Source organism: Daktulosphaira vitifoliae, unplaced genomic scaffold (assembly GCF_025091365.1).
Source record: "Daktulosphaira vitifoliae isolate Bord-2020 unplaced genomic scaffold, ASM2509136v1 Scaffold_1, whole genome shotgun sequence".
In the NCBI taxonomy this organism is placed as follows: Eukaryota; Metazoa; Arthropoda; class Insecta; order Hemiptera; family Phylloxeridae; genus Daktulosphaira; species Daktulosphaira vitifoliae.
In genome coordinates this window covers 20,140,682-20,164,330 of record NW_026099572.1, presented here as the reverse complement: position 1 = coordinate 20,164,330, position 23,649 = coordinate 20,140,682, and the positions used below count along the sequence as shown (strand labels likewise).

Below are 23,649 nucleotides of genomic sequence, written 5' to 3'. Positions count from 1 at the left end.
GTCGCAACATACTTGACTAACATAAAAACATATTTAATATATTTTTTAGTTAAACTGTCATTATATTGCTCTCTATAAATGAAAGAAAATTGTTAGAGATTTATTTTCACAATTCTTCTCGTGGAATGTAAATTGTCGGTTGCGTTTTGCTGTACAATTTTACGACTACTATTCTTATTGAATGTTATTTAGCACGAATAAAAATCATATTTATACTAAAACGTGTTGTTTTTGATAAAAAAAAAAAACAATTTAAAGTATGAAGTTACATCGTTGTTAACTATATATTTGAATATGTAAAATTAGTTTAAATTATGTTCGACGAAAAATATTGAAATGTTTGTAATAATAGTAAATATTGATAGTAATGAAATAATGTTCAATCACGTTTTGTACGTGTAATTATATTTAAAATTACAGCAATTCTTGGTTGGTCATTGTACAAAATAAGCGAGTTCCTTTCTCTGGCTCCAACGATGCCGTTCATTGTTAGTCTTCCAGCTTAATCAGTTTACCACTAAGGCAAGAAAGAATACAAATCGGCCAGATACGTTACAATACGTGAACGTGTTACATAAATTCAACAGAAATATCTGAATTAAATTTAATACTATTGTGCACTCAATAATTTATAAGACTGAAGTATGCCTGTTTGTAAGGGTTACCTATACAACAGAATAATGCGGACAGTTGCAATCTCATTACTTCAATTTGTTTTTCGCTGTACTCTTTGTAACTGCGGTTAGGTAAGACCGTTTTGAGCACTGCCCTAGTAAAACGATGCTTCCCGAACAATACCGTTATTCACAAGTATTCCCTTTCAAAAGGCAACTTGGTGTATAACTACTAGTTTTATTACTTTACCGTGTATTGTAAAGCGCAAACCAAAGTGTGCGTTTTTCTAGTACTAATAATGGTTTGCTTGATTGACGACAGTCCTCGAAAAGTTCTCCGACCAAAAGAATTTTACAAGAAAGCGAATAACAATAACGACAATTTCTGAAAACGTCTTTAACTATTGTTGTCAGATATTGTGATTTCTATTACACAACATATTTTTAAGATAACACCGATTGTTATATCGATACGGTTTGTCCGAAAGAAGCAGGATATGAGAACATTAAAATTAGTGTTTAAACTAAAAATGGAGCTCAATTAATTGTTATCTTTGTGAATGCCGATAACTTATAAAGTATTATGAAATAATTTTATTAATATCAAATGTATTACTCAATAATGGACATGAACTAGTTAAAAAGTAAATTTTTTTTTTAAATTTTCAGCTTAACTAATTAATTATTTTTCTAATAAACTTTTTAATTTAACTTATTTAATTTTCCATTGAAATAACTTAGCTTTTTTTAGTTAATTAGGTAAATAACAGGTAAGTTAAATTCAAAATTTCATCAAAAATGTATGTCTTTACACGCCGTGTACGTGGTTTAATTTAAAAAAAATTAAATTTTCTTTAAGTTATAATTTGGTAACTTTTCACTGTTAATTTATTGACATTGTTCATACTTAACTTATGTTAACTTGAGTTAATTATTTCGATTAACTTGCCCAATGGTATTACCCATAAAGATCTTATAAGACAATTTTTTATTCATAATTATTTTTACTCCATGTCAAATATACTGATGCATTTAGTCTTATTGCACTCGGTAGTCCACACTAGTATTATTAATCAACAAAATGTGTCTAAAATATACAGAGTGGCTCACCGCTCACTGACAACTGAAATAACTTTTGATCCAGTAAATATTTTTTGCTATTTTTTTTTTAATATTTAATATACTAAAGTTAATTATTATATAATTTAATATTAATGTAATAAATATCATTTTTGTAATTAAATTAAAAAATAAAAAATTTACGAGATATATTAAAAAAAAATTCAAAATAGCCATTTTATGAATAAATTTTAAGAAATAATTTGGTGAAAAAATTACTCATTAATATTTTGTAGTTAAATTTCTGTAACATTTTAAATTTTGTATAAATTCAAAATTTTCTGTATTCATTCTGTGGTATCAAAGACTGGCTATGTTTTATAAAAAAAAAGGACAGAAGTAAATACAATATTTTCACACTAAATATAATATGTGTATGGATTTTTCCATGAAAATTGTTAACGTTCTAATGACTTGCTTTAATTCAAATAAAAACACGAACAATACCTATTACTTAATAAGTAGTTTTATCTTTTTAAAAATAAAACTACTTATTCTAACTAAAATTAGAATTTATTTATCCCGAGTCAAGATTTATATTATACTAAGTATAAGGTCTATTATATTTACAAACTTGGAATTAATACGATGATAAGATATTTGATAAGGCAATTATTACTTATCACTCTCATTCAAAAGCGTAAGTAATTTTCATAAACAAAGTTACACATCTCCAAATTTATGAAAAGGTTTTTTTTCTGTTCTTTTCTCAACACGTATTTCAATATTAATACTGTAAAAGAATACATGAAATTTCAAATTTTCACAAACATTAAAATGTTACAGAATATTTACTACTGAATTTTGGTAAGATATTTTTTTACCAAAATTTTTCTTAAAATCTTCCCTACAAATTTAGCTATCTTAGATTTTTTTTTTTACATTTTATTTAAAATTTAAAAATAATTAATATTTTTAATAAAATTTAATAAAATGAATTATTGAGATATAATTATAGATCAAACGTATAACTATTAATTAAAAAAGAATCAGCTAAAAATATTAACTGGATCAAAATTTATTTAAGTTGTCAGTGAGTGCTGGGCTACTCTGTATATAAAATAATTAAAATATATTAATTTAAATATGTAGCATAGTATACTAGGGATAAGTATAATTGGAAATAGGAAAAATTAATGAACAAAATAAAAGATGTACAGAAAAGGTGTAGGCAGCATCCAACAAATAATCTTCACTAATAGTTTGATTGGTAGGGCCAAATGATAAAATGAAACAGCCTTTACAATTTGTATAACACAAACGCAAAATGGTATTTGCATAGCTAGAGAGATCGCAATTTTTGTCAAAAAAAGCATTTAAATCAAAATAGACAGGTAACCCGACGTATGTCTGGTTGCCTATCTGTGTTCGTAGCCGTTGCGTGACAGCATCTCATTGAACGAGAAGGGGAGTAACGCCGACATCAGTGTATGCATATTTGACACCTGGCTCGGTTGAATTGTTGACAGGTGGTCAACTTGTCAGCAGAGGAAACTTCTTATCACGATGGCAAGTTTGTAGTGGATGATTGATAATAGGAAAAATATGAGAGAATGTGATAGTAAAGAACTAAAGACAATTTAATCAAGTTATTACTGAATTTCAATAATAGAATAATGGTTTTGATTTAGCACGAAATTAATATCACAGAAAATACAATAACATTATCAATTATTACAATTACAATTAAACTTATATGTTCACCATTTAATAATATACATTATGTAGGGTTGTTTAGATGTAAGCAATAGAAGGCCAACTCTTTATGTGTTTATGATCTTATATTGTTATTATTTATGTCTAATTTAAATAATTTAAGAATTTAATTAATAATTTTGATTTGAATTCCAAGAGTTTTGACTTTAGATATTTATTTTAGTTTTTACTTATGAGTTTGTAAAAAGATATTTATACTATTACTTAACTATCTTGATAAAACGTTAACATCAGGTAAAAACTGTGCGGTTGAAACAGACTAATTTGATGACAAAACATACAATCTCCTTATTCATTTAGATAAAGAATAAACAAGACTTGCACGCAAACAATAGCGATTAATGTCGGATAAAAAATGTAGCCCTAAAAGCTTTTTCCTTGTTTCTTAATGGCTTTTAAGATAATATGACGTCTGTATTGGAAATTATTTATAAGTCATCATCATAGAGATAAAAATGATTAATTTAATGTTGATTTTCTTTTTCAAGTCGTTAGATCTATAAGCTACAAATACTATCTATTGTGTTCTACACAGAAAACTAAAAAATATATCTTACGAATTACCTCCCAAAGAGCATTAAATAAATTATACTATTCTATTATGACAAATTAAATTTTTTATTAATAATAGTAACACGTGTAAGAATAATACTTCAAATAAAATTTTCATTATTTAAAAACTATCTCGAGATTTTTGTTGTACACGGAATTAGCTAATATTCAAAGAAAACACTACATTTCATTGATTAGAACGTGTAACATGGTTAAAGTATCATTCTGTACCAAGTGTAATAAAGGATGTAAATTACGCTCTAAGAGTTTTTGATTAATTACAATGCTAAATATTTAAGCACTTTTGTTTTGAAGTGATTTGCAACTCTGAAATATGATAAATTGATTTTACAGCGTTTATCTGTATATTTATATCAAATTGTTATCTGATGTTACATCGCCTTTTAGTAATCAACATAATATAGAAACTTTAACGACCAGATAATCATAGAGACTAAGTCCTAATTATGATTTTTTTATAAACATCATCAATTGAATAAGTATTATATTTAATGGTATTATTCTTATAAAATGATTAAAAGTACGTAAAACTCATTAATAAAATAGTGATCCCATAATAAAATTTATGAGAAATATTACTAGTAATTTTATTGAAACAGAAAAGACACATGTTTATTATTTTTGTAATACATTTTTCCATTTTATTTTAATTCTATATTCATTCCTTAATTTTTTCATGTTTCTAAACAAATTTTTAAATCAAAAGTTTTAGGAATATTTTTCATTAAACAATTTTTTCAACAATATAATTTAAAAAGAGAAAAATAAGTAAACTTTTAATGTTTACATAAACATCTGAACAAATATTTAGTTTCTATGTATTTTTGGTACAGTTTAAATTGAAAAAACATTAGGAATATTTGTTTTTTAAATTTTAATGTCTTCAAACATAGAATAAATGACTCTATTTACTACTTAAATTTTGAAGTTCAATATTTAATATTTTATTTGATATGATTTCAGAGGATACCGTATTTCAAAATTAGATCAAAAATAAATATATATTATAATAATTATCATTTTATTAGTAGTAGAATACGGAATTTAACTTCTAATTGTATTTCTATTATAATTGTAACTCTATATGAATAATACATTGAGTATAAGAAACCTTGTGACTGATTTTTTTATCCAAAATATTTTAATAATTGTATATATTTTGTTATAAGCATGACTTAAATACTTATTTTTATTATAACTGTAACACTAATTAAAATAATGACTCCATCATTCATTGGAAAATATTAATTATTTAAATTAACTGGATTATTAAACAAAAAGCGGTTGTATTCAAAATGTACTGTTATAATATTTACTTAACTACACCTCTATGTTACAAAGCAATGAAAAAAATTGACATTATTAAATTAGAGCTTTATTCAATTACTTGAACAACACAAATATTACACATGTATTATTATATAATCTAACTTAATTTTGTATGTAATAAAAATGATTAAAAACAAACATTTTAAAAGCTCTGCTAATGATATAATAATAAATAATTAAAAATAATTTAAGTAGATTATAATACAAATGACGCCATTTTTTTTTTTTTTGAAACAAAAAACTACCCGTGTATACTTATATAGAACGTCAAAAGTTCCTACTAAAATGAGCATTATTTAAATATTTTTTTGTTCAAAAAATATTATAACAAATTATGTACAATGATTTTCTATACTGAAATTATCACAATGTACAAAAATAACAGTCGCACTCACTAACTATAATATATCACCTTTTCTAATATGCACTAAAATAATATTAAAGTATAAATATACTTATGTAAACGACTTCGTCTCGTAAAAACAAATGGCTATGAAATTTTCTTGACACCATTTGCATAATATGGTCAAACGAGGGGATTTAATTATTTTATTTTTTAATTTAACTTTTGTATCTGTAGTATACACCTATAAAGTATATACGTATCGCGAAGTCGTTTAGTATATTATATTAAAATTCAAACGGTTTGTGGTATTTTTAACTTCAGTTATACAGATACAAAAAGATTAAATGGCTAGAACGTTATTTAAGTTTTGTGTGGTATTGACAAAGTATTCGTAATCGTAAAAAGTACTTCAATAGACCTGACTGCACTATATCGAGGAATTTTCGCTTTTAAAGTTAAAATATATTGTATTTGGAACGTTATAACGATACACTTATCGTTAATACGCGAATCATTAAAAAAATTATTAAGGATAAACGAAAGACCTATAATTATTTAGCAGTCACGGGTTGTAAAACTTCTGTGATATTAATTGGTGACGCAGGATTAGACATTAAAGTGGGAGATGAAGGATTTTCACTTATAGTTTGATTAGACGACTTGTCATCGTTGTTTGATTCCATTGGCCCGCTATTATACGTCGAGAAGAATGTCAAAGCTTTCATAAGTTGATAACTTTTTGATATTGGAATGTTGCTGTCGTAAAGCTTCTTTGAAGATTTGCAGTCTACGTAGAACCACCAATTACATTTCAGAATAGTTTGATCGAACAGTGTTGATTCAGGACACAAGAAACTCTTTTGAGTTAATCCTTCGTCAGTAAATGCACAAACGTGGAACACCTAAACAAGAAAAATCGTCATCGTTTTTTATCCAACATAATTGTAAAATGTACGAGGCGGAAAGTTTCATTTATAATATCGTGACGAAATTTGTTTTCTTAATTTAGTTAAAACATTCGAAGGGTACAGCGGGAAAACGGTAATTGTCTATTTCTGTACATTAGAAAAATGAAAATATTTTTCATCCAATGAATTTCATTACTTAATACTGCTGCTAATGGGCTATCGAATTAAATCATAAAATCGAACGAAATGGACTATTACCGTTTTTCCCTTCATTTATTTCCGAGAACCTGCTCGCAAATGTATCAGAATGAGAGACTTTCATTATCTTTTTCTGTATAATCAACCCTATGAAATTATTAGTACACGGAAAGTAAAACCTAAGTAATTTTACATGCGTTTTTAATTAGGCTAATATGAAAATCACATGAAAAATTCAGTAAAAGAAAACCGTATAAAAGAGGGCGTGTGCTTATTACACAAGTTTTAACGATAACTTGTGATTCATGAAAGTTCCAATCAGCGTAAGTAAATACGGCTTTATACTTATAGGCAATTTACTGTCATTAATGCATTCGTCACAACACATAGCGCCTTATTTTGGACGTTCAAGTCAAAAACACTTGTTATTAATTTTGTCAAATGAACTTTGACATTGTGTTCGGTAATGTAAAATATATCGTAAGAATATGTTGTTGTCGAACACAATTTCAGTATAACGCCATAAAATAAATTCCTAAACATTATACAGAATGCATCGCATTTGGAATACCTTTTATAAAACGTCATAATACAGAGTATACATATATACCAATAACACTAAGGAAACGTAAAGAATTTCCAGCGTTTATAATAAAATGTGTTTATCGTGCGTCACACATAACGCAAAGTTTGTGCTGGTTGGAAATATGTTATAATGAAAGTAATGGCAGTATAAAATCATGAGAGTTCAAAAGCATTTTATCTGTAAATCGACTAAAAAAAAATCATCATCCAAACGTATGCCGATGACAAAATGTGAGTAAAGAATATTGAAATTATTAATATTGAGCACTTGAAATACATGTATTGGTTTTGTCGACCATTTTGTTTATATTACATACAATGTATCTTTTATGTCACAAAGTATACTTTCGTTATCTACCTAAAACACTCTTTACTCATAACCGCTCGACTTGCGTTAATGGACCGAGCAAGTGCAAGTTGTCCAAACATACGCATAACGTGTAAACTAAACAAGTCTTTTTAATTAGTTAATTATGTATTTATCGAAATTTCATATTTTATGAATATTTCATATTTTTATTTTAAATATTCGACCTATTGTTTTTTTTACAAATTATTTAGAATTGTACTGAATGTGAAAATCATAATAGTAGTGACTAAATTCGATTTATTGAGAAAATTAATCAAATTAATTGTTTCGAGGTAACCTCGAAACCAACTGAAACACAACAGTATTAAGTACTCACACAAGTACTTAACACTAATTTGAATAATTATGATGATTGCAGTTTTCTTTTGGCGCCGGTGTCAAACAAATTCTTTGACACCCTCACCGCTTTTGTTTTGCTCGTTGCTCATTAATAAAGATCCTTCTCCTCGAAATTACGGAAATATATCAGGAGAAGTGTGTCCCCTGATATGTCGCCCCACCAGAAACATGCATCGCGACCGCAATACATAATGATGGGCGTCACTGGCGGTTTCTATCATACAAACTAATACGCATATTTGCTTGTGAAAACTTCTGCTGAACTCGTACAGTGCGCACATTTGAATTTTGATTAGAATGAATTATTTTACACTACGTGTTTAAATTATGCAGACTTACATTTTGTTACCTTTGTTCAAATTGTGTTATGATAAATCTTGGAATTTTGACAGTATACGAATTTTCTTATATCTACTACGTTTCACTGAACACAATGCATGTACCAGACCGTACTGGTGCCTCATACGCGATTTAAATTCATGGCACAAGTAAAAAGCGAGCTGAATTACATGTATGTTTGCTTTTCAGTAAAGTTCAAAAAAATTGAAAATTATGTACGCTAATGAAAATAACTAGCACATGAAATTAGTTTGAATTGCTATTTTTCTGAATAACCAACCAACATTATTATTTCAAATTATGTGTTAATGGGAAAACATTATTGTTTGATCGAGATGGTTTAAAAATGACTGCAATAAAAAGTGTTCATTAGTTATTTTGTACGATTCATTTGAATCAACGCGGCTATAATAACTTTCGAGTGGGAAACTTTTTAGACATTTTTTATTTTTCACTTGTAAAAATATAGAATAATATATACAGAGAGCAAAAACGTACCATGCAACCAAGATCTTCATCACTGTAAAGACCCGGGAAATGTTTTTGATTACCACAGCTAAAACTGGTATCGGGTAAGTCTACTTTGGACGTGAAGTTGTCGTCGAAGTTTTTATCGTAGCCAACGGGATAGTATTCCTTTGGGGCGTTCATCACCTTCTGGCCACTTCCGTATTTGGATTTGAACGGTTTCATAAGAATTTTTTTAGTGACAGGAGGTGCTTCGGTGGTAATAATGGTGATCGGCGGCAAAGGCGTAGTAGAAGTCGCTGCACTCACCGTCGTAGTGCTGGCTGGCAATACTGGTGAATAGGGAACACGTTGTTGTTGATGTCGCAATGCTATTGCCAGTTGTTCGACGCTAACGTTATTGGCAGCAGCAACATTGAATAATGATGTCATGGCCACAGGGTCTACTTCATTAGACAGAGGCTGTTTTTCGGCTTTTTTACCGTAACTTGGTAGCTTCTCGTGGTTGGGTTCTACACTCGCGGCCACCGCGTACACCGGCCGAGTATCAATTGAATTTTGTGGATTTCGTGTGAACGCCTAAAAGTATAAATCAACACGGTAAATCATAAACTAACACAATATGAATTATACAAACGAAGAAATAGTTTAAAGACTCGGACAATTCTAGATAATAATTATCCGCAGCATATTTTTATAATAAGAAATCTCTTCAAAGGAGCCATTACCAATTTTAAGTATGTTGGCAACACATTTTTTTTTTATAGATTTTTCTCTAACTATTGGCATTGACAGCTTTAACCCATCAGCCCTCTTCTAAAGACGCTACCATTTAATGTATTTTAAATTATTATCTACTGTGTTTCAGCTTAAAAGGTAATTCAATATTAAATGATTTTGAAAAAATATCACTTATCAATAGGAAGTGTAATAAGGTCAATAAAACAATTTGTACTCGAAAGATATATTGTATCTCTTAAAAACGACGGGGGCTCCATGTGCGTCATTGAGTATATTATGAGTTTTTATTATGGTTGTAATGAGAAGACGGGCAAATGACTAACCATCACTTTCGTTTAGAAATAATATTATTGATGGTGTGTATCACATTAAGTCTACAGTTGGTCACGTCATTGTACAGTGTAATGATAGTACAGTGTTGAGCAGATTAAAATACTGTTTAATGAATAATTGTTCAATTATCACCGAGAGAAAACTTATATAAAATGTAAATTATCTTTACAAAAATACTTAACCGGAAATCATTAATGTGTGTATTTTTTTCTACAATTTTCGGCAGTTTTTCTGTTTTCATAAAATGGCATTCTATGTAAATTACAACTTTTAGTTTTAAGTGCTTTATGGTGTATCAAAAATATATGGTCTTTGTAACACTTAACCATTACATATATGCGAATACGCTTAATTAGATAAAATCTAATAAAAAATAACTGTTCATCGAGGTAATGTCTACCTGATTTTTGTATACATTAGTGTAATTTACATGGCGACAAAGAAAGGTATTTTATCCAAATATAATACAAAACTACAGCTCTCACATACACATTTTGCAAGCTGCGTTGGGTTGTACATTTAAAAAAGTGAAACGTATGTATTTGTAATAACAATTGTTTAATCGTCTTTTGGCTGAAATTCATAAATTTTATTACCGTATAATTGAATCAGTATTAAAAATTATTACCGAAAAAAATTGAAAATAATCAGTGTGCCGCAATATTAAAAACTTAATTTATTACGCGCTTTCATCAATAACGCATAACTTTATTGAATTTTGATATTTGAAGTATTAGAAAAATTAATTATTAATTATTAATAATTATTAATTTAATAATAATTATTATTAAAATTAAGTATTAAAAAAATAAGGCGAAATCAAAAATATAATATCTACAACCCGTAACATTGTCTATTGATTAACTTTTTTTTTTTAAATATTAACAAAACCACCATAAATGGGTTACGCTCATGATTATTAATTGTATTTCTGTAATTTTAAAACCTTACCGCAAATCTTCTGTTAGCTTCGTTTTGCATGGAAAACTGTTGTTGTTGTGGTGTTTGTATTCGCATCTGTGGAATTGTACTCGGTACCACCATACTATTCAGTAATAAACTTTGCCCTAAATTATTTGGTACCACATTTTTCGCGAAATTATTCGGTAGGAAATTATTGGATATCCTGTTTGATACCATATTATTTGGAACACCATAATTTGATGGTGTGATCACTGTTGGGGCCACCGTTACTTTTGCTATCGATTCTGGTAGAGCAGCAAATGCAGGCACCGGAAGTGGCTTGAGCAAAGGTTGCTGTTGTGCAAGTCGTACGTTACGCACTATGTTGTTTGCAACAGCTATCAAAGGTCTAAACGGAGGAACTTGTTTGGTTTTACCATTCATTTTGGCGTATAGAGTTCTATCGGCATTTGACGTTACTAGATTAGTCGCCTAAAAAAATGTTTAAAAATTATAACATTTTATGTTGGCTCAATAATATCAAACTTTGTTTTTTTATACTTAATGTTTTTACTACATACGTTTAGTAAGTTATTAATTAGTGAAAAAAATATTATTATTGTTAAATTTATATATATTTTTTCTTTTAGGATTTTTTTGCGACAACTAAATCGAATACATTTTTTTACGTATTAAATATAATTAAGCTATAATATAAACAACTTTTAATCATTTGCATAATATTTTTGTTAATAATATCTACTTTTATTTATATACATATATATACAGAATGGACCAACTAAACCAACTCTTATGACTTTTGTTATAATTACAATTACACTGTTTGAGTAGGGAAATAGTACGGGCCGAGTATGTCTTATAAATATACGACCTGTACTCACCCGAGCTGCATACCCATTCTATGAATCAAATGCTTGTAACTTCCTACGTACTTATCCTAAAATTGTCATCGATCTGTCAACATTTTTTGGTTAGAAAAACTCTAAAAAAATGCTATTTTGAATTTTTGAAAAAATTAAAAAAAACATTTATTTATTATCCAAAATAAATTACAAAAAATATGTTTTTAATGTAGTCTGAGAATGCAAAAATTGTTTAAAAAAAAAACGGCAACAAAATTTTAATTGTGTGAAAAGTCAGAATCGTTGTCGATTGGATCTTTTCCACTCTTTATATCAGATCATATTTTTAAAAGCTTATTTTAAGTATTTTATCTATCAAGGTATTTTTTCGTAAAGCGACGCTTCATTGAATTCAGATCTTAAGTGCAGTCACGCATAAAAAAGTAACTGCATATTGTAAACAAATCAGCTGTCCATAGAATGAAAAATATAAAAGAAATTTATACCTATACTTAGGAAACAAAGGAAGAAAATAAATCTTATACATTATATGCATATGAATTTTACTTATAAATATTATTTCTCAAACTCTTAGGAACGATTACAGATAATACAAATGTGATAATAATAACACCCATATAAGTGAAGAAAGTTTGACGAAGTTATTTTTCTTTTCCAGTGTTCAATGTACACTAAATGTGAAATTATACATTATATTTGTTAAAGTTTCAATAAATTTAGTTTTTTTAAACAATTATAGCATTAGATTTCATAAAGATTACGAAAAAAAGTGATGTCCGTAGTAGTTTTCATAGAAATTAGTCACTTGATACGTGTTGTAGAAAATAAGACAAAATTAGAAATTTTACAATTAACACTTTTTTTTTAAGAATATATATTTCGCAAACAAGTTAATGAATCATTTTTGTAAGGTAATACCGGTACGAAAGAATTATGTTTAAACATGCGGTTATGAGGATATCTATGTAAGCGGATCTGATGATTTAGGACCTTGGTTTTTTTTATCCACTAATATTATTTGCACTCTCACTCTTGTAGTTATCACACGAATAATACCAAAACTATAACCACAAAGTAACCACACAATTTAGATGGAATTTTAAAATGATTCAACGATGTTGAAATGTTATTCTTTTAAAATAGTCTTTTGTGATGTTTTACGTTTTGGTATTAATGGTTTATACAGATGAGTTATAAGTAATTTCAAGTTTTCATATATGCAATCGAAGAGGTGACTTGTTTCGCAGCATCAGTACGTACTTAATTCATAAAATATGCTATAGGCGATAAAACAAACAAATCTGGTAATATCATACAAATCTCATTTGTCATGTGTACAGACAGGTGAGATTTTTACAATGAAAAACATCAGGACATCCAATAATAACTGATTATGTATAATAATCCAAGCAAAAAATTCTATATTTAATTGAACAGTATTGTTTTTTTGTGAAAGTCAATTTGAAAATACCTTCATGTAGACAGTGTGTGTATCAATAATTACTAAAAAGCCCAGTATGATGCTGATTACTTAATTATTTGTATTACTGTTTAAAGTAGAACCCCGTGGATCATCATGTGTAATAAAAAATGTAACAAAATAACTGAAATGTTTAATTAAATCAAATAAAATGTACAAGATTGATTAACTTTATGAGGATAAAGTGATTAAAGATTTAACTGACGACTATTCTTTTGATAAAATCAACTATAATTACATTCATTATAGTTTTTTTTAAATAATTTATGCATTTTTAGACTACGATAAAGTCATATTTTTATTATTATTTTTAAAAATAAAAATATTTTTTTTTTAATTTAATATTTTTATAAAATTCTGATAAATATTTTAAATTTTTGAAAATTGGCTAATTTTTAGAACTTTTCTTATAAAAATGATTGATGGGTTGATAGCAATTTTAGAACAAATATTTATTTAGTTGTAAGCATTTTAATATATTGAGTGAGTTTTAGTGTGGGTGGGTACTGCTCGTACTATGTGCATATTTATTAGTCATACTCAACCTGTGATACATATCCAATCTATGTTTTTTAATGCTTGTACAAAATTAATGCTTATCCTAAAATTGTTATTGATCACGTAGGATGGTAAGGTTTACCTACAAAATAATAATAATAAGAATAAAGTGTTAATTATTAATACTTTCAGGGAGGAATTTTGCAGATTTAATTTTTATCCTATATGTAAAAATAAAGTACTTAAAAAAAAAAAAAAAAAAATTATAACTTTATAACTGACATTTCAATTAACTAACGTAGTACAGAGTGTCACAGTGGATATTAAAAAAAATTTCTATGTACCCCTTAAATTTTTTTTAAAAGTTTTAAGTAGAACACAAATAGGGATTTTTTTTAATAGGGAAATACTTTGTTCAAACATCCTTCTTTTTCGGTTTTTTTCTTTCAGGTTTAATACATTTTAATTTTTATACACATTTGCTATAAAAGAAACAAAATATACAATTACTTTAAAATTTTTTTTGTAATTTCTCCGTAAAAATTACAATATTAAATTTTTGAAAATTAATTTCATACTAAATTAAAGTATTTAATCATGTATTATAATTATAAATCATAAAACTAGTAATCCGGATATAATTATGAAAAAGGAGTTGATGTTGCTTTGGAATAACACAACAATTCCTACTAAAAATTGAGTACTATCTACAGGTTTGCATCGTTGCGTTTTTTTGTGATAATGAATTTAATCAGTGTCAGATATCATCTGAATTGTACCTATACTTTTATAACTACGCCGTATTCCCACTATGAAACCGTATTTATTATTAAAACCATCTAAATAATAAAAAAATGCTTTTAACGTAGTCTAAGAATGCGAAAATTGTTTAAGAAAATTACAAAGAAATGAATATTGGATCTAAAGTTATAAGAGTTTTCAGTTAGATCTGTTCCACTATATATATATATCAGTTTTAATGCTAAACATTAATGTTTTCTAATTAAACAATAGGAAGAAAATTATTAGTACAACTATCACATACAGACGTAGGGTGTATGCGCATTTTTTTCATGGCTTTTGCAAGCTAAATAATTGAGAACAACGAGAAGTTTTATACCTTTCGTGACTAGAATATCAAAACAACGCATTTGGAAATCATGATTTTAATAAACAAGCTGACTAAGAAATCGAAGTCTGACAATAAGTAAAAAAATAACCAAATTAAGAGAAAAAAATCTTAATACACTTTTATAGAAATAGAATTTATTTATGACCCTTACTCTTACCATTTGACTGTTTTCGGATAGCACTTCCAAAGGTTCAAACGATCCTGGTGCTGGGAAACCGTTCACGGAACGTCGTTTGTTTTGCTCCAAAGTAGATAATGACTCTTTAAAACCAAGTTCATCGGCTAATTGTATACCTAAAATTATTTTTATAATACAATATCATTATTTTCGAAATTGTTTATTATGTTTATAATAAATAATTTTGAAAAAAAAAAGTTTTTAGCAGTTAAACAGCTCTCTTTTTATAAATTAATAAAAATATTTAATGTACAGTGTACATTAGCATATTTTATGTGTAATGACCATATTATAAGAATATTTTTAGAACAAAAGGCTTAGTAGACTAAATATTGGAGTTAGAAATTATCCAATCATTATTAACAACATATGTATTATTATAATAAGTAACACTGTTGAGATTTGTGTTATCTTTTAGTGTGACATAAACTTAATAAAAATAAATATAAATTACGTATTTTATTTATGGTTCCATTTTTATAAATTAAATTTACCTAGACCAACGTATCCTTTAAGACCTCCTAGGTTTCGGACTCTGAACATTCCAGATTTTTTCAAACCGCAATTTAAAGTGAGTCCGAAATCAGTTTCTAGTACACAAGTGGACAACACACATCTCCATGTCATTCCTGAAAATAGACAAATAAATAAATTATAATCAATAGTTATTAATAATAATCAATAAATAATAATGTTGGGCTATAAGAATCTTTGTTTTTGTATAACCAGAGCTACTAATATCGGTTAAAATGTAGTAGTCACAAATGTAAAAGTTTAAAATAATACAATGTATTTTTATTCTGTACAATATCGCGTTGAATATATCGTATTAAGACAGAGTGAAAATATATATTAGCTATACAAGTTCGTTCACTGCGAAAATAAACTATAAAAATGTTAAAGTTCGTCTAGACAATGCTATCTAAAATCGATCTGACTGAACCTATAACAAATGACACCGGCTCACCTTAAAATCTGTTATTTTAAATAAACGTATCGTATAAGTTATTGAAATGCGTTAAATTCCATGCTATACTAAATTTATGGACTTAAAAAATATTTGGAAACAAACGAATACTTGTCAGTAATAATTTCAAAGTTGGTATTTCGGCAAATTATTATTCGAATAAACTTTCGATTCTTTTCGGTATTGTAAAACTTTAGTGAAAACAATTTTTAATTGGAAGTGACCTCGGTAAAATCGAAGAAATATAAGCTAGTCGAACCATGACAAACGTGATATGAACACATTAAGACATCTAAAATGAACAAAAATTATTTTTTAGTTTAAATCAATAATTTTTTTGTTTGGAATAAAATTTACCAATTAAAATGAGTAAAATTACATAATTAAGTTAAATAATTAAAGCACTTTTTATCATTTCAAATCTTTCGATTATAATACTACAATAGTTTATAGAAAACGAATTACCAAAAAATTAAAAACACGGTTGTATGTTCTAAAAGCTAAATCTTTGCAGCAAAATGTATTTTGTAGAAAACGCTTACATTTTTGCTGTCTCAGTAAAAAGTAAGATTAAAATAAGTAAACTTACTTAATTGTTTTATACTCTCCCTGACGAATTTTGGGAATAATATATTACGGTATTATCAAAATGATGGACATTTATTTAAGATAGTGATTTATCATGCGGATCTCATTTGTCAGAGTAAATATTCATCACCTATTCCATTACGTCAGAAGCGATAGACCGCGAACCGTTTCATATTCAAATCGACTTTTTAAGCAAACATTGTGGAAATTATTTATCTTTGACTACAAGACGATTTCATTTGGTTTATACGATGACGAAAGTTGGGCGACCTTTTTATTCGTTCAAACTTAATCGTCTGAGTTGTTTGTCGCCAGAATGAAACTAAGAATTAATAAGTAATTGTCATTATACAATATAGTTTATCTTTATTTATGTAATATGACGAATAAACGAGTCGATTACAAAAATGTTCACTAACTGATTTTGAGATTTATTAAAACAATAGATATTTCAATTAAAAAGTGACCATCACTTAGTTTATAGAGATTACTTAGGATGGCGTATTGATGATTTCATGAAATATGCTGACGGATGTTACAAAATAAAAAACTAGAGTTGTTATCACGGTCAATAACATATGAGTCAAAAATAATTATTGATTCATTATAATGAGTAGATACAGAAGTATGACCACCAGGTTAATTCCAAATGGTAATTTTTTCAGTAGAGAAAAAAAACATTATTAAATTCATAATAGTGAAATAGAACTTGATAAAGTTTTCTTAAATTTTATGGAGAATAAAATTATGAAATCAAAAATTTGATTGTATCAAAGATCGCTGAATTTTTTCTATTTTATAAACAAATAATTCAAAATTTAAAAATAATGAAGATACGACCTTGGCAAATTAGACCTTATCATTTATGAGAGAAACACAGCTTTTAAACACTTTTATTGTTATTTAAAAGTTATTTTTCAGTATAACAATAAACCTTTTTACTCATAGTAGATTTCTATTTTTGTGATATTTTTTTGTATTTCTAAGACTAATTCTTCCTTGATAAAAATATGTTTAATAGTTGATTCGTGTAATTGAGTAGACAATACAAGTTCCTATAATAAATAAATTAAACTAATGATCGTTGANTATGAGAGAAACACAGCTTTTAAACACTTTTATTGTTATTTAAAAGTTATTTTTCAGTATAACAATAAACCTTTTTACTCATAGTAGATTTCTATTTTTGTGATATTTTTTTGTATTTCTAAGACTAATTCTTCCTTGATAAAAATATGTTTAATAGTTGATTCGTGTAATTGAGTAGACAATACAAATTCCTATAATAAATAAATTAAACTAATGATCGTTGAAAAAAATCAATTAAGTATAGGTGGGAAGTTTTGAAACAGTATTGGAATGACTATAAAAAAAAATTACAATCAAACATTGGATGTAGGTTTATTAGTTAGAAAGTACAAAACAGTTTGTTTTCCAGGTGTCGTGACAAAAATGAAAAATATGTAATGATTAATGATTGTCACAAAACGAAGGCATAATTTATACTTGGTTTTCAATTTTAATATCTAGTAATTTATTTTTATGTATTTTCTTATAAATTAACGCACAGATAAATCGTATAATTCAAGCGTTGTTTATGTTCTATTGTGTAAATGATAAGTGAATTTGATGATACTGTAATAGCATACACCACCAACAGTATTTTACCATCAGAGAAAATCTAATACATTAGGCTAGAGAAAGTTTCATTTCATAGTACTCTAAAAGTTATTTTAGTCATAGAATTTATTATAGAAAAAATGCAAAATGTATTGCAAATTATAGACTATAGTCAAATGAATTATTATTGAAAATATTTGAACATTCAACCATTTTGCTGTCGGTTAATTTGTAAATACTTAGGTATTTTGTAAAGTTTATTGTCTACAGTGTAACACTTTGAATCTAATTTTAAATAAGGATAGTTTACGAGAGCCATAACCAATTAAAGAACGATTAACCACAAATACGTAAAGTGATGGAGTTGATAAAATATTTGCACTTAGTTTTTTTTAATATTTTTACCGTACTATAATCGCAGTAATATGTTATTTTACACTACAAAAAGTTTACCAATGCTAATCTAAAATCATGCCTTGTTTGCGTTAATGTGAAAACACACAAAGATTTCAAACTTTTCGAAAACCAGTCGTGACTGGTTTTTAAAATAGACTAATAAACATTAAAATTAGTGTTAATGTGAGCGTAAAAAGTAAAAAAATATTCAAACAGTATTTTCATGGTGAAAGCAAAGATATAATTTAGTTTAAATTAATATTAAAAAAATATACTTTACAAAGGGATAATTATAATTTTTTTGGAGTGCCCGAAAATGTTATCAATTACTGATTATAGGGATAATGGAATACTTCCACTCTCCTCTCACCATTATTTTGAAAATTCATATCTAATACTTAACCCTCTAAATTTGGCTGAACTTATTAATAACCAAGAATATAGTATATAATTTTAATTGTAATATTACAACTCTCTTTTTTGGTATAACAAAAAAAAAAAAAAAATCTAAACAAATAATGTGATATTGTCTATAAAATCATATATCTATTAGTGATGGATAAAATTGAATAATGACAATCGAATTATTCGTTAGTATTAAACGACAGTAATTCAAGTCGATGGTTTAAATTATGTATCATTCATACAATGAATAATCTAATATTATTAAATTCTCTCCATTTATAATTAGACGAGTATGAATTCTGCTAAATAAGAAATTTTCTATAAAAAACTAATAATTATAAAAACGGAAATTTTGATCTCTTAGAATTTACAAACTTTAAAAATACTTGTCAATAATTTCTAGGGAGGGGCTGTAGCTGTCATAGTTGACCTCATAAATGCACCCCAGTTAAGTTTTTCTTAAGTAAACTCTATACGCTGATTAAGACTTGGGAATAACATATTTTATGGTAGTCATTTATGCAGATGAAGAATCGTATATTTCTTCGTCATTTACAAAACATTAAGAAATTATTAACAACTGTTCAATAATTATACAGTCATAAATAATTGAAATAAACAGTATATAAATATTATTAAAAAGTAAAATATTTTAGGTTATGCTACAAATAATTTGAATAAATATTTAAAAAAATTCCATATTATAATATTTTAATTTTCATAAAATTGCTCAACATTTTTCCATATAGAATATTTAATTTTTTTTTTTGTAAATAACAGCAATAGAAGGGAGAAATTTGACAAATCAATACTAGTATTTATTTGCTGGTCTTTCATCATTTCATGTAGAAATTACTTTGAATAATTTATGTAAAGCAAGTATGACTTGTATGTGCTATTTTTATATTTATTAATATGAATAATTTTAAATGAGTAGATTTGTTTATTTTGAAATTTGACAAGAGAGACTACCAAATTTTGAAATATAATCTATGCAAATATTAAGCAAATTTAATTAATTAGTTTTTATTATTGCTAGATAGTAAAGATTTAATCAGCGTATTTTATTGCAATGAAGTGGAACGCAGAGATTATTTTAGGTGTTTTAATCAATATGCAATTCTTTTGTCTATCGATCAAGTATTACTAGAAAAATGATCATTCTAATAATAATTACACAAAAAATAATAAGGTGTCATTACTGGATCATATCTTTCGTACATAAATTTATTATTGAAATGATGACCAATATAATGTGATAATCAGCCAAAAGTATCGACCTGGAGCTCAATAGATTCAACTCAAAGGGCGCTCAATAAGGAAAAACGGCTGTCGGTTTTCATATTATTTATACTTGTTGTATTAGTTAAATTAAAAACGTGACTAGATCGGAATCTACAATAAACGCGAAACAATATCATGAAAAGGTATTGGACTAAGTATGGTAGGCATGGAGGGTCAATGATAAATGGCGGCGGTTGAAGAGCTGTTTGGACCTTCTTAGCGGTCTTAAATTGCTGCACTCTCAGTTATTATACTAGAAAACTCGCCTATGGAATGTACACATGATGTTGGCTTTGCATGCTAAACAATTCCTTTAATCTAACGCGGTAAAATTGTTCTAGAACATTTACCGTTTTGTTCACTAAACTAGCAGTCTTCCGTAAAACATCAGAGACTACACACTTCCTAAATAGTATTGTGGACAGTAATGCGATATTTGAATTTTCTTATACTATGAGTTAGAAAAATAATGGTACGATACCTCACAATTATTTTACACGCGCTGAAGACCTCTTAACAGAACATATTAATTTTTTAAGTTGTATGCGGAACCTGTCGTCGCAATAGAAGTAGGTCTGTAGTGGTAAAGTGGATTAATAGTACCGGTTAGTTTGAATTAGCACACTGGTAGACTTGTAGCGAACAAAAATGTTTTACAGTTCGACGACAATGCCAATAAACCGATTTTATATAAAAGTTCATGTGATAATCTTTGTATCGTATTAATTCAAAAAACCCAAATCAAACACGGATTAAAAAAAATTAAATGAAAACATAATTCTTTGTAAAAATTGAAATTTATTTTAGCAATATTTGTTTTGTATAGACGCATCTGTGACTATAGTGAAACTGGTAAAACAAAAAAAAATTAAAATAAGTGTCATGAATTTATACCTTAAAAACACGTTAAAGAATAATTATTTTATCACATATTATTATGTTGTGTCTGTTTTTGTTAGTGTAGACAATATAAAATTGTAATTTCAAACATTTCATTGAGTTTCAATTATCTGACTTTGATTTAGATACGCAAATATTAATAATTTAATTCGTAGTTTTTGACCGCTTTATCCACTTTTTAAAATAGAATAGAGACAGTTTTTTAATTACCTTATTTTTCATTTTACATAGTAATTTAAGCTACTTATTAAAAATGTATATTTATTTCTTTGTGAATATTGACTTATAATTGAGTATTATATTGAGTATATAATAATAACATAGTTATTATCATGACTAAAACCCATAGATAAAAATTAAATATTAGAAATTATATATTGTACGAAAATATTTAAAGTTATTGAAAGTAGCCATTGAAGCGATTAAATTCACTATTGAATATTATTTCTAATTTTTCGTTTGAATTTATTATCTAAAATTGTCTGTTGATAATAGTTTAAAATATATTTTTTTGGGCCAATAAAATTTTAAATCTTAAAAATAATGTCAGTATTAAAAATCTTAACGAAATAAATTTAAATAAGTTGAACTAGAAAGATTGGCATAAATTTTAGACAACTTAAAATTTTGCAAAAAATAAAAAGCTTTACTCTTAAAAATGGCATTTTTATTTCGAATGAAATCCTTTATCAAGAGCAAAGTTTACAGAATAAACCATTTTTCTTTGAAGTAAAAGTTTTGAATAATACAATCATTTTTCTTCTGCTTATTTCTTTTGTTCTGGATTCACGGCTACCTAACTTAAATGATTGTTGTTTATCATAGGCATTTATAAAAATAAGACAAAAACGTGCTCGTTTTTATTACTAAACTTATAGATGTAAAAACGTTTTCCTTGCTGTATCCTTTTATGACATTGATGTATTAAATCGTTAACCTAATTATGCCTCGTTCAATTTATGTCGTACAATATCTTACCTACTATGTTTAATTGTATAGCTAATAATGAGTTTTAAATATTGAAACAATTCCTATGAAATTAGTTATTTGACTACTACGATTATTATATAACGTCAACTATTTTACAATTAATAATACATTAAATGTAGACAGGCTTAAGTTCATTTGAAATGATATTTGTGTGATTTTATGACTAGATAAATAAGTTTTGTGATCGAATGTAAGACTTTTCAAATATAATATTTCTCTTGTCTTTAAACTTGGTAAATAGAATTCCTTATAAAACAAGCTCGATACGTATTCTTATAAGTTTTATTATTAGATTAAATATAGTTTATCACAGAGATTTGTATTTATTCAGTACCATAGTTTTCAGAACCATAATGCTAATAAACTCTAAATTATAAGAAAATAAAATATTTTTTAGTTTTTACAGTTAAAAATTCAGAAACTAATTAACAATACAAAATAATTTTTTAATAACATAAAAAATAAGTTAATGATATATTTGTATTGTTTATGTGAACAATTTAGTAGTTTAAATTTATAAAAAAAAACTAAATTTGTATTTATTAATTTTAATTTATATTCGTTTGTAATAATATATATGTAATTGTATGTATGTTGTGTAAATGCATGTAATGTAATGTCATGTCAATCTACTAAGATCAGTATTTCCAATCAAAAAGCTAATTTGTTATACATATATTTTTTTTACTACATTTGTGTATACTAATTTAAAAATATGGAAAAACAATCAAAAATTAAAAACAACAGGGCAAAGTAAAACCAATAGGTTCAGTTACGACGCGTCGAAGTGAAAAAATAAGTGTAATTTATTTAAAGAAACCAAAATTAATCAGTATTACTTTCGCATGTGTTCACATACAAATATAATATTAGAACTTGAACATTTTTGTTGGATCAAGGTTTTATTTCGTGGAAACATAGTCCAGAACAAATTGAATTTTTTTCACGACTAGTATAGTTAAGAAAACTGGTTAAAATTGTTAAACGTTGCTGACATTTGTGTAGAATTGTTCATTACAGGCTATTTCAATTGTATTTGTATTATGGCTATTATTTAAAAGGAATGTTTAAGTCATTCAAACTACAAATATATTTGATATATTTCAACAAAATAAGACTGAACCGTTAATCAGATGATATTCTGCTTATGATTAAAATAATTTTGTCACTCGTAATCTTGTTTATCATTAGATACCCTAGTTAGAATAATGTTTTGTCTTAGCGCGTACTCAAATAACATCTCGTGCACGACATGATCCAACAAAACAATGTTAAGTATGCGCGAATTGTTTGTGGGAAGCGTAATAGGCGAATTATGAATCTATTCTTTCACCTTCAAGGATAGTAGTATACTGTTTTGGAGTTTTGTCGTAAAAGACAAAACGTTTTAACTAATACACGCCTCAAATGGTACAAATGTGGGTCACAGAATAAACGTAACTATCA

At 26.7% G+C, this 23,649-nt stretch overlaps 1 protein-coding gene across 1 annotated transcript in view; it reads right to left on the bottom strand.

The window, feature by feature from the left end:
* Nucleotides 1–5,471: 5,471 nt before the first annotated feature.
* The window catches only part of LOC126896517 (uncharacterized), a 31,935-nt gene continuing 13,757 nt past the window's right edge, over nt 5,472–23,649 (bottom strand). The window contains exons 2-6 of the mRNA XM_050669411.1: nt 15,548–15,682; nt 15,033–15,169; nt 10,930–11,373; nt 8,935–9,483; nt 5,472–6,599 (exon numbers count right to left, since the gene is read on the bottom strand). Of these exons, the coding sequence (XP_050525368.1) occupies nt 6,249–6,599; nt 8,935–9,483; nt 10,930–11,373; nt 15,033–15,169; nt 15,548–15,682 (1,616 nt within the window). The 3' untranslated portion in view covers nt 5,472–6,248. The remainder of the gene's footprint in view (nt 6,600–8,934; nt 9,484–10,929; nt 11,374–15,032; nt 15,170–15,547; nt 15,683–23,649) is intronic.